This window comes from Cnephaeus nilssonii (genome assembly GCF_951640355.1).
Source record: "Cnephaeus nilssonii genome assembly, chromosome: 22".
Taxonomy (NCBI): Eukaryota; Metazoa; Chordata; class Mammalia; order Chiroptera; family Vespertilionidae; genus Cnephaeus; species Cnephaeus nilssonii.
The window spans coordinates 28,730,742-28,743,664 of NC_137093.1; the positions used below are offsets into that span (position 1 = coordinate 28,730,742).

The window sequence follows — 12,923 nt, forward strand, 5'->3', positions numbered from 1 at the left end:
ACAAATGAGTGAGATCATGTGGTATTTTTCTTTCATTGACTGGCTTATTTCGCTTAGCATAATGCTCTCCAGTTTTGTGTGTGTGTGTGTGTGTGTGTGTGTGTGTGTGTGTGTGTGTGTTTTAACATGAACACCTGGAAAGCCCCAGACTATGAAGACCAAATAGAAAAGGGAAATGACTTAAACATGTGAAGGTGCAGCCTTGGCTGGTGTGGCTCAGTGGATAGAGCGCCGGCCTGCAGACCGCAGGATCCCAGGTTTGATTCCGGTCCCGGGCACATGCCCGGGTTGCAGGCTCCTCCCCGGTCCCTGGCCCTGGTCAGGGCTTGTGCAGGAGGCAACCCATCGATGTGCTTCTCTCACATCAGTGTTTCTGTCTTTCCCCTCTCTCTTCGACTTTCTCTAAAAATCAAGGGAAAAAATAACCTCGATGAGGATTAAAAAAAATAATAATAATAATAATAATAATAATAAAGAACGCAGTTGCTTATGTAGCCCGTGAGGTGCCGAGCGTGTGTTGGGGATAATTCCACGGCAGCTGCGTGCGGCTGGCTCGGGGCATGAACCCTGTGCGTTGAGCGGGGCACCGGAGGCTGCAAAGGCTCCGGACGGAAGGCAGTCCCGCAGCGCGAACCCGCTACAATGTATCGCCGATGAGATACAGTAACACCGGCCCGGCTCCTGGGGCCCCGCCGCACCCGCAGGACCTAACGCGGGGGACCCGGGCGGCCCCCTCGGACCGCAGGGCCCGGAACCCGCCCGTCTCCGCGGAGGATTCCCCCGGCGGGCGACGCTCGGGAGTAATTTTCCCGGAAGTCTGCACCCCCAGGCGCATTATAAAGATGACATTTAAAACCCTCCCTCCCAAGCGGCAAAGGTTGCGTTTTCGGCTCCCTGTAACTATTGACATTTTAAAATTAAACTGTTAGATCGCTCTTCTAAAAGTTTCGCCGGAATCTAAATACCAGCGCGGGCTCGCCACCCTCCGTGGCGCGTCTTTAAAAGAATTCGGACACAACCCCTTCTTCGCCAGGCGCGGGTTGTGCATTTATTTCTTCATTTATCGGTCGCTTTTAGCTTGCAGGTCCACTCGATGCCTTTCTCAGAATTCTACCCCAATGCACCCCTCTATTTTTGCGCCCGACAGTCTCTTATCGATCGCTCCGCCGTACTTCTCTGCAACACAGACACGCACACAATTCGAATTTAGCTTTCCCTGTGCCCAGAAGCCGTCTACGTGCCATTACATATTTTTATTTTTAAAATATTTTTTTAATTTTTTTTTTCAGAGAGAAAGGGAGAGGGAGAGAGAGAGAGAAACATCCATGATGAGAGAGAATCATGGATCGGCAGCCTCCTGCACGCCTCCCACTGAGGATCTAGCCCACACCCCAGGCACGTGCCCTTGACCGGAATCGAACCCTGACCTCCTGGTTCCTAGATCGATGCTCAACCACTGAGCCCCGCCGGCCCGGCTCTAAGTGTGATTTTAAAAATTCTGGATCGAGACTCATTAAAAGTATATTCAGTACACACTTCAGCAGATATGGCCGTGGGTGCATAGCCATAAACCTTTTAAAGAATAACGATTCAGCCTAACGCAGGGCGAGACGATCAGAAATGCATTGACCGATGACAGGAACGGGGTGCAGTCAGGATAGTCTGCTCAGTCAGGGGTGGGGAACGCAGGTCGTATGAGGCCTGAGAAACCATTCGGTCTGGCCCTGCCAGGCGTTAGGGGTGAGTTAATTAAATGTTGGACCAAAATAGCAGGCTCATTTTTTAAAAAATATTTTTTTTATTGATTTCAGAGATGAAGAAAGAGAGAAAACGAGAGAGAAACGTCCATGATGGGAGAGAGGATCATGGATCGGCTGCCTCCTGCACGCCCCCCACTGGGGATGGAGCCTGCAACCCAGGCACGTGCCCTGACCGGGAATCAAACCCTGACCTCCTGGTTCCTAGGTCGACGCTCAACCCCTGAGCCACGCCGGCCGGCCAGCACGCACCTGTGAACACGGCACCTGCGAGCAACAAGTGTCCTGCGTCGCGCACAGGGCCCCGCGGAGACGGGATGTCCCTGCCAACGGAGGACGCGTCACCTCATTAAACATGGGCACACGCAGCCAGCCAGCCGCGTCCCGCTAATTCCCCAAAGTGCTCCCTCTCCGGAGGCGCCGTTTGTCTCCGGTGACTCCCCCTCCCCCGCCCATTTGTTTGATGTTTCAACGGCGGCCAAATTGCCTTCATTTAAACTCAATTAACTCGGTGAAAGGAAAGGTATCCCCGCGATGCCACTCGCTGGACTGCATTCTCTTCCTGTGCCCGTCACCAGCTGCGGGGCCGGGCGTGAGAGGCGTGAGGCTGGCGGGCACCGGGCTCCGAGGGCTCCGTCGGCAGGCGGCGGGGAGACGCGCTCACCCCTCCTTGGACGCTGGCGGGGTTTCAGTCACGCGTTCCTTCCTCACGGAAACACCACAAGGGATTTGGCTGGAGGACATTCCATTTTACAGCGGAGCGCCCAGCCCTCGTGAGAGAGGGACGCGTTGGGTATAAAACCCTGGCCTCGCCCCGGCCGGTGTGGCTCAGTGGGTAGAGCGTCGGCCCACGAACTGAAGGGTCCCCGGGTTCGATTCCCCGTCAAGGGCACAGGCCCGGGTTGTGGGCTCGATCCCCAGGACGGGGTGTGCAGGAGGCAGCCGATCCATGACTCTCTCTCATCATGGATATTTCTCTCTCCCTTCCTCTCTGAAGTCGATAAAAAAATATATTTTTTTAAAAACCTGGTCTCCTCTAGAACGACATCCAGAATGAGCTGTGTCCACTCCTGCCCTAAAGTCGCCCCAGGCCACCCACTCCCAGGCCACAGTGCCTCTCGCCCACCCACACCGACGTCCCCTTCGGCCCCCAAACCGGCTCTGCCTGCGAGAGCCGCGCCCCCAAAGGCGGGGGTCCCCTTCGACTTCGAGTTCATTCTTTCCCGCTCACACAGGAGCCTCCGCCTGCCCCCCCCTCCCGGCTGCGGGGGGACCCGTGCCTGCTCCGTCCGGACTGTTACCGCCACAGCTCTGCTCCCCCCACGGTCCCTGTGCCCTGACCCGGGAATCGAACCCTGACCTCCTGGTTCCTGGGTCCACGCTCAACCACTGAGCCACACCGGACGGGCCTGGGTGAACTTTTAACCCCACGTGGAACCATGTCATGCCCCGCGGCGCTCCTTTCCCGGGGTCAGCACACGGACGCCGTCCCGTGGCCCCGCGGGTCCGGTCAGGACGTGCTCCGTGGCCCCGGCACCCGCGCCAGGTGGCGGCGGCATCAAACCCCGTTTAGCGGAAACTCCACGCCGCCGAGGTGGGCACGTCTCCCACGGTCTCCGCTCCCAAGAGAGCAGCGCACACGCGTCTCCGGAAAGGACGCGGCTCTCCGCGGACCCTGGGCTCGGGCGGCGCTCAGGCCGGATCCGCACGGGGTCGGCGCAGGTTGCTCACGCGTTTTGCTCTTTTATCTCGTGAACACCCAGCGCTGCTTCCAGAGACGAACGAAGCCCTCAGCAGGCTGTGCTCCTCCCCTCCCCTCCCCCTCCTCCTCCCTCCTCTCCCCTCCCCCCTCCCCCTCCCCTCACCCTCCCATACCCCCGGGCTCAGGCTCACAGGCTGGAGGGACGCCATCTCACCCCCGGCTGGGATCACCTGCCAGCCATTTATTTATGTTTTAATTTTTCTGTATTCTGTATTCTTGGCTGTTGTTGTTCATCCTCACCCAAGGATATTTTTTCCGTGGATTTTTAGGGAGAGTGGAAGAGAGAGGGAGAGACAGAGAAACTTCGATGTGAGAGAGACACTTCGACGGGTTGCCTCCTGCACACGCCCCAACCAGGGTCCGGGCCAAGGAGGAGCCTGCAACCCAGGTATGTGCCCTGGACCGGAATCAAACCCGGGACCATTGGGTCCGCAGGCCGACACTCTGTCCACTGAGCCACACCGGCCGGGGCCATCTGCCCGCCATTTAACTCCAACTGTCAGGGGCCCGGCTGGGCCACATTAGTCTTGGGGTGCCTAACACTTTCCCAGGGCACACACCCCCGCCCCCCCATCCCCGCCAAGCTACACAAAAGGCCTCACGTGGGGTGCCCTGGCTGCTCCGTGACAGCCTAGACCCGTGGTCGGCAAACCGCGGCTCGCGAGCCACAGGCGGCTCTTTGGCCCCTTGAGTGTGGCTCTTCCACAAAACACCACGGCCTGGGCGAGTCTATGTTGAAGCAGTGGCGTTAGAAGAAGTTTAAGTTTAAAAAATGTGGCTCTCACAAGAAATGTCCATCGTTGTCCTGTTGGTATGTGGCTCCGTGGACGAATGAGTTTGCCGACCACGGGCCTAGACCGCGGATGGATCAGAACGCCTCCGCCGCCCAAGGGGCACCCCGCTCAGATCGAACCGGCCTGATTTTGCAGGGAAAACGGGGAGCCCGGGCGCACACAGCTCCCCCAAACCCCCCTCCCCCCAACCCCACCCCCCCAGCTCACTCACCTCAGGGTGAACCGGTCCTGCGTGCAGTTGCTGGAGACGGAGACCGGGAAGGTGAGCACTTCCCCCGGGCGCGCCCTCCGCGGCGGGTAGTGGACGGCCACGTGGGCGTCCAGGCGCAGCTCCCGCAGCGGCGGCCGGCGGGGCGCGGGGAGGAGGAACACGCTGCCGATCCTCTGCAGGGGCGGCCCCGCCTCGTCCGCGTCGCCCGGGTCCACGCGGCCCCCGCCGCCGGCCCCCGGCTCCGCCCGGACGCAGTCCCCGCGGTCCCCGGGAGGCGGCCCCCCCGCGTGCACCGTGTAGTACAGCTCCACGGGGCTCCCCTCGCCCGGGCCCGCGGGCCGCCGCCTCCCGGCCACCACGGCGGGGGCGCTGAACCAGCCGGGCGGCAGCCGCAGCTCGGCCACGCACAGCCCCAGCGCGCCCCGCAGCCGGCAGCTGGCCCTGACCTCGCGCGTCTCCCGGAAGGCGTACACCCGCAGGCAGGGCAGCGGCGCGGCGGGGTCCGGCTCCGCCCAGTCCCGGCCCAGCACGTGGAACAGGACCTGCGCGACGGGCCGGCCCGGGTCGATCTGGTCCCGCAGGACGTGGGCCCGCAGCTTCCAGCCCAGCGGGGGCGCGCCCGGAGGGCCGGGGGGGCCGGCGGGCAGCAGCAGGTCCCGGGGCACCGCCTGCTGCGCAGAGAAGGGCCCGTAGCGGGCGCTGAGCGCGGGCGGCCGCCGGGCGCGCAGGACCAGGAAGGACTCCACGCGGGCCTGCAGGCTGGCGTTGCGCATCACGTCCTGGTTGGCCTCCCGCAGGAAGAAGGCGGCGTCGGCGTCCACGCGGAAGCTCACCGGCAGGTAGGTGGGCAGCAGGGAGAAGCGCGGGGCGCTGTCCAGGAGGCCGCGGCCCTCGGTCACTGCAGGGAACGCAGGGCATTAGAGGGGGGGCAGCCGCCGTCCCACGCTGTACCCCAGGCCACCGCCCCCCACGCTGTACCCCAGGCCACCACCCCCCATGCTGTACCCCGAAACTGGCTGTGGGCCACCGTCCCCTAGGCATGGTAATGCGGCCCTGTAGTAATGTTGTGATTTCCTGTTGTAAGTCGCAATGTTGTTACAAAGTTGCAATGTTGTTACAAAGTTTGCAATGTTGCTACATAATCGAAATGTTGTTACAAAGTTGCAATGTTGTTACAAAGCTGCGATGTCGTTACAAAGTTGCAATGTTGTTACAAAGTTGCAATGTTGTTACAAGTTGCAATGTTGTTACAAGTTGCAATGTTGTTACAAAGTTGCGATGTTGTTACAAGTTGCAATGTTGTTGCAATGTTGTGACATCATCCTGTGGTAGCGCCACGCTGTAGCCATGCTGTAACGCTGTGATGTCCAACGCTGTCACGTCTCATGTCTTAGGGCAACACAACACTTTTCTGCAGGCTCAGCCTCTGGACGGCGACGCCATCGGCTAGAACCACCCAGGCACGGAGTGGCCAGACAATGATGATCTCTGAACGCATAATCATCTGGCCACTCCGTGTCTGTCCTATAGAATAAAAGGCTAATATGCAAATTGTCCCCTCGACCAGGAGTTCGACCAGCAGGCAGGCCGGCCAACCGCCCATGTCCCCTCCCCCTGGCCAGGCTGGCCGGACCCCACCCATGCACGCATTCATGCACGGGGCCTCTAATATATATATGTATACACACTGAGTGGCCAGATGATTATGCGTTCAGAGATCATCATAGTCCGGCCACTCCGTGTATTTCATTCGACTTATTAAACCCCAAGAGGGCCTTCGCCCAGCAAAAGGGCACCTGTGGTTATGGGGAGGGACTTCGGAGAGGAAACCCCCATCCCCCAAACGCGGGTCCTCGGACGCCCAGGGAGACGGTGGCAGGGTGTCCCCTCCGTGGGGCTTTCTCTCTGCTGCTTCTATTTTCAAAAACCCTCCAACTGCCCACGGCAGCTGCTGCCAACCGCCGGCCCATGAGCCAGTTCTGGCTCCGAAGCCTGTTTTGCCTGACTCTGCGTGCCATTATTTAGAATCGTAATGAGGTCTCCATGCCAATATTTATCAAACAGATTTCACACGGAAAGCTGGGCTCTGGGCTCTGGGCTCACACGTTGCAAGATGGGAGAAATCTGTGAGTCCATCACCGTAGTGTAAACAGCCTCGGGGCTGTGCCCTTGGGGTGGGGGTGGGGGCAGGAACTCACTCCTTGGCCGAAGTCCCCACCCGGCCCTTATGCCTGGCTCACACCCCATGCTTCCTCTACAGGCACTGGCCCATCTCTAGGCTGTAGGGTTGTGCACAAAGTCGAGATGTTTAAAACAATCACTGTGGCTCGGCCGGCGTGGCTCAGTGGTTGAGCATCGACCTACGAACCAGGAGGTCATGGTTCCATTCCCAGTCAAGGGCACAGGCCCGGGTTGCAGGTTCGATCCCCAGTGGGGGGCGTGCAGGAGGCAGCCGACCCATGATTCTCTCTCCTCATGGATGTTTCTCTCTCTCTCTCCCCCCGTCTCTTCCTCTCGGAAATCAATAAAAACATATTTATGTTAGAAAGTGACATTTTAAGAAAACAACGGTCGTCCCCCCATAACCGACGAGGGCCTCCCCTCACGAAATAAAGTCTGCGGTATGTCCACGGCCAACAATGCACGGTATTGATTGGCTATTACGGAACAAGCGAAGAAGATTAAATGACTCCTGTATTCATTTAAAAAAAAAATCTTACTTAAAAGGTCTCAGCTATAACATTCTCCCCAGGGCCCGGGGAGATCAATGAAATCAGGGATCTCCATGCTAATCCTAAGTGGCCCCATTAGCCCTCGCTGAGGAATAAATGGAATTAAAATACCTATTGTCTGCCTTCGGAGCAGATGCCTCCCACCACACGCTTTGAGGGAGTGGACTCCTTTGCCGGAGAAGAGAGGAGTGGGGGGGGGGACGGGGGAGGCGGGCGGAGAGAGGAGAGAGCGGTACGAGGAAGCGGTGTCTACGTGATTGCAACAACGTACATCCCCCGTTTCTTAGGTAGCCATATCCTTAAGGCGCCGGAGGTTACAGAAAAGGGAGAGCCCGATACGTTGTAGCAAAATGTGGAAACATTCGCGAGGCAGGGGAAACTGTAACTCTCTGCTTCTACTGAGACAGGGACCCGGAAGTCAGGGAGGAGAGAGGCCACGTGCTCACCGGACAGGCTCAGGGGCGGCCTGCGTGGCGGCCGTGCATACTCAGGCCTAACGTGGCCACAGGGGATGGCCCGGGATGAAAAGCTTTTCATTCAAAAGCAGTGGCGGCAGGTAGTCCCGTCCTAGGCCGGTATCTTCCCTGACAAAGGCCCATCTTGACGGTCCCTGAGCCCGCTGCCCTGTGGCATCTACGATAACATATCTCTTGAATGTGAAAGTGAGTCTCCTCCCCCCCCCACCCCCCCCGGACCCCGGACCCCTCCACGCACAGGCACCGCACCGCGGAGACCACACATCCCCGCGTTGCTATTGAGTTCACGGCTGGCTGTTCACCATCCTGCCGCCCCCCTGAGAGAAAGAAGGACGTGTCTCTCATTTTACTTCTCACCCAACCCCAGAGGTTTCCCCCTCCCCCTCATCGATCGCCCACGGAGTTCGTGTGACCCCCTTCCGGCTCCTCTTTGACTGGAATGCACACAACAAGGTAACAAACAAACAGACATTCCCGGAGCCTTATCTCCGTCCTTGGAGATTCTGCTTCGCAGCCATCGTCAAATAAACACAAGCATTCTTTACAGGTTTGAGCGTGTTTTTCACGTTCACGCCGGAAATCGGCCCTCACAGCCGCCAGTCTTAAGTAATCCGCGAGACGTGTAGTCTCCCTCGTTTATTTAATTTATTTTTTATTTTTTTTGGTTGCTCGTCACCAAGGGATACTCTGTCCCTTGCTTTCCGGAGAGCGTGGAAGGCGGGGAGGGGGCAGGAGAGAGGCCCCTGTGATAGATCACACGCCAGGCGCCCGCGCCAGGCCCCGGGGATTCGAATGAAGGCAGAAAAGGTGTCGGCCCGAAGGTGGCCGCTTCCGACGCCGGACACGTCCCTCCTTCCTGGTGACGGGCGTCTGTCTGTCCCTCTCCGAGCAGCGGCCGGCGTTTCAATTGCTCGGGGTCGGCTCCCTGACTGCCGCCCACCCAGCTGATTCCGGGGGCCTGGCCTTCGTCGCTGGGGAGAGAGACACCTCGATGGGTTGCCTCCTGCACCCACCCAGACGGGGGGCCTGGGACAGAAATTCCCGCAACCCAGGGTGGTGACCTTGACCTGGAATCAAACCCGAGCCCCTTCCGTGCGCGCCCCGCGCTCTAACCACTGAGACACACCAGCCAGGGCTGGTTTCATTGGCTTTTAAAATCAGTCCTGTCCTGTGGGGGCGAGGGGGGGCTTGTAAGGAGCCAGGAGCAGAATTGGGGGGTCGGGAGGGGGGCATTAGGAGACTCAGGAGGAACAAAGCCGACCAGCCGTGGCCCCGGGCGGGGGGTGTGGAGACGGAGAGATGCCAGGAGATTGGAAACCCGGGAAGGAGCGAGGCCTGGGAGCGAGCTGCCAGGTGTGGGGGTGGGCGGCGGGCGCTTTGTGGTGTTGAACAAAGAACGTTCCATTTTCTCTCTCAACAAAGAAGCGCTGTTGTGTGTGTGTTCACACGCACATACGCCCTGGCTGCCGGGAGCAGGGAGTTCATCGTGTTCCGTCCTTCCACGGGGGGCGCCCCAGGTGCTGAGGGCAGATGCTCTCTGTACCCCGAGGGAGTGGCCGTGGGGGTGTGGGGGGGCATGCCAACGTGGGTGGGGGAGTATTTTTAACTCGTGCCGGACCTGCCCCGGTAAGACTTCTCTTTCTTTGGGGTTCGCCCTCGCCCCAGGATATTCTCCCATGGACTTTTAGAGAGAGAGGAGGGGGGAGAGCGAGACAGAGAGAAACATCGATGTGAGAGGGACACATGGACCGGTTGCCTCCTGCACGCGCCCCACCCAGGGCCCGGAGCCGGGGAACCTGCAACCCGGGTACGTGCCCTTGACCCGAATCGAACCCGGGACCCAAGAGGCTGCGATATTGAAAACGCCGCACAATGCAAGAGCCGGACCGTCGGCCCCAGAGGTCCAGAGCCAACAGCTCTGCGTTCTTAGATCCGAAACCCGATCAGCAAGACCCTCTGTCCCCGAGCGGAGCCAGCCGGCGGGAGGCGGCGTCGGCGGGCACGGCCCCTCAATCACAGACGCAGGCAGAACGCTTCCCGACCAAACCCCGGCTCCCGCCCGTCAGCAGGCGCGTTTACTTAAACAGCTTCCAATCGTTCAAAATGCTTTCTTTTCCTGGAAAAATAAAGTGAAATAAAGTAAAGGTAGACGGACAAGTTAATTGGAAAAAGACGGACGGGCTCATATCCGACCGCGTGATACTCCGCGAGGCCGGGCGCCGACGCACTGACAGCCATCAATTTCCGCCAAAGGGAGGAAAGCGGCCGTTCCCCGCGTTTCCTATTCCGCGAGGCGCCCGAGTCCGCGGGCTGTTTATGGATCCCGGAGCGAGCGGGGCGCGGGGCGAGCTGCGGGGGACGCATTTTTTTAAAAATATATTTTATTGATTTTTTACAGAGAGGAAGGGAGAGGGATAGAGTTAGAAACATCGATGAGAGAGAAACTTCGATCAGCTGCCTCCTGCACACCCCCCACTGGGGATGTGCCCGCAACCAAGGCACATGCCCTTGACCGGAATCGAACCCGGGACCCTTCAGTCCGCAGGCCGACGCTCTAGCCACTGAGCCACACCGGTCAGGGCGATAAAAATTTTTAAGAAGAGGAGTGTGACAAGCAGGCCCGTTCCCCAGCCCGCAGGTGCGTGACCGTTTCCGACGTGAAGCGCGCCCGTGGGAGGCGGGAGGCGGTGTCAGGCAATGACCCGCTACACGCGAGGCCTTTTTTTTTTTTTTTTTCTTTTCATCTCATGCGTTTGCTGCGGGCCGGAGGGTCGCGCTGGAAGGCTGCCGATTCCGTGGGCTCCGACTGCGTCTCTGTGGTTTCAAATTCCATCTCGAATGCCAGTGACTCACCCACCGGCGTCTCAGCCAGAACCCCGCCCCGGAGCGCCAGACCCTGGCGGGTGCCACCCACTTCCTCCCGGGAGCCTGCCGTCGCCGCCAAGGCTGCCAATCGGTTCCTGCCGCCTCCCTTCCTCCCACCCTCGCTCACTCGCCAGGGCCTCTCCACTCCGCCCCGGCGTCTCCGCACCCCGACCGGAACCCGAGCCCACGTCACCTCTGAGTCACCCCGTCCCTCCTGCCACGCCCCCTGAGCCGAGAGAGACTCGCTGTTTTCTCTTTCACGCAAATGGGATGGGGCCCCCGCTTGGCTGAAAAGACACCATCGGGACTCCCAGCTCCAGGAAAACCCCACACGTGTCCACCCAGAACCCCCTCACCCCGGACCTCCCGCCTCATTCTCCCCACCACCCGCCCCTCTGAACCCCACCACGTCACCTTCTTTCTTTATTTCGTTAAAATATATGTGCGTGTTGATTTCAGAGAAGAAGGGGGAGAGAGAGAGAGAGAAACATCAATGATGAGAGCCCTGGCCGGTGTGGCTCAGTGGAGAGGGCGTCAGCCTGTGGACTCAAGGGTCCCGGGTTCGATTCTGGTCAAAGGCACGTACCTCGGTTGCAGGCTCCTCCCCGGCCCGGGCCCTGGTCAGGGCACGTGCAGGAGGCAACCCATCGGTGTGTTTCTCTCACGTGGATGTTTCTCTCTGTCTCTCCCTCTCTCTCCCACTCTCCCTAAAGATCCATGGAAAAATACCCTCGGGTGAGGATTAAAAGAAAAGAAAAGAGGGAGAGAGAAACACCAAGGACAAGAGTGAATCACGGACCGGCTGCCTCCTGCACGCCCCACACTGGGGATGGAGCCCGCAGCCCGGGCCTGTGCCCTGACCGGGAGTCGAACCCTGACCTCCTGGTTTCTAGGTCGACGCTCAGCCACGGAGCCCCCCTGGCCGGGCTGACGCTCTTTATTTTACTGTTTTGTTAAGGACGCGGGTCCTTCTCCTCAAAGTCTCGCCTGTGTGGCTCCCTCTTCTCTCTTCCTCCTCAGGAACCTCTCTCCCCTTTTTCTCATTGGCCCGGAAGCCATATGTTCTACAGCAGCCGGGACCCCCGGATCAGAGCCTGGGGGGCCGGGGGGCTCCTCTCGACGACCCCCCAGGAGGCTCTGCAGGGTGAAGAAATGAGATTTGCCGGATGAAGCGACGGATCCTCCGGACAGACCGGCTGCCACTTCCCCCGGCACCCGGCCTCGCGGTCGTATTTTGCTCGGTCATCTCGGCAGCGGGAGTCCTCGGCAGCGGGAGTCCTGCCGGAGGGGCGGGACCTGCCCGGAGGACGCCTGTCCACGCTCCCAGGCCCAGCGCCGAGCACAGAGAAGCCGCCTGTGTTCCAGGTGCCGGGCTCCCACAGACCCGCGTCTGTCCCGGCCGCCACCCAGCAGCGATGAAAGAGCCCTGTGTCCCGGCCCTCCTGTCCGGGCGCCTGCGTCCCGGCCTCCCCCGAGCGGCTCTCGGGGACGGGCTCAGGAGCCCTGGCCGGTGTGGCTCAGTGGATGGGGCGTCGGCCTGCGGATTATAGGGTCCCAGGTTCAATTCCCCGTCAGGGCACAGGCCGGGTTGTGGGCTCGATCGCCAGTGGGGGGCGTGCAGGAGGCAGCCGATCAGTGATTCTCTCATCCTTGATGTTTCTCTCTCTCTCTCTCCTTCTCCCTTCCTCTCTCTCTAAAAATCAATAAATATATATTTTTAAAAACCAGCCACAATCATGTTTTAAAATAGACCTTATACCCAATACACAGGGTGTCCCCCCAAAAAACGTATACGCACACTCTAATTCTAAAGGCCGTGTGTACGAAAATACATTTAATTTTCAAAGTGGAGCTACCTGCTGTTCCAGCGTGTACACGTTTTTGGGGAGGGGCACCCTGTATGTACACAAATATGTAGAGACGCACAGATACATAGTGTGTGTGCATGTGCGTGTGTATGCGTGTGCCTAAGAACACGCACATGTAGTTTACATGCTGAGCGCTCTATGCGACCTGCCTCCACACTGAGAAAACACAGCCCCTCGGGGTCCGGGCTAATGCGCCCCAACCCTGAGCTGTAATGACGGTGCCAGCCGGTGTCTGGATGGAGGGCTGGGAGGGGGGAGGGGTGAACCCCTTGTTGCCACGGACGCCGAGGCCCGGGACGTCACACTCCGGGGCGGGCGGCTCCTGAAGGCAGTCACCCCACAGCCCGACCTCCGTCCCGGGAACCCCCCCACCCCAGGCTCCTCTGACCCCTGAGCTCCCAGGGGCTCCCCTCAAACCTCCGAGACTGTTTGGGGAGTCCTGTCAGCAGCTGACACGG

The 12,923-nt window shown here is 59.7% G+C and overlaps 1 protein-coding gene across 1 annotated transcript in view; it reads right to left on the reverse strand.

Annotated features, from left to right (window-relative positions):
- TMEM132D (transmembrane protein 132D) overlaps positions 1-12,923 on the reverse strand; it is a gene marked incomplete at both ends in the record, with an annotated part of 79,195 nt that overhangs the window by 44,559 nt on the left and 21,713 nt on the right. The window contains one exon of the mRNA XM_079762937.1: positions 4,525-5,422. Within this exon, the coding sequence (XP_079619063.1) occupies positions 4,525-5,422 (898 nt within the window). The remainder of the gene's footprint in view (positions 1-4,524; positions 5,423-12,923) is intronic.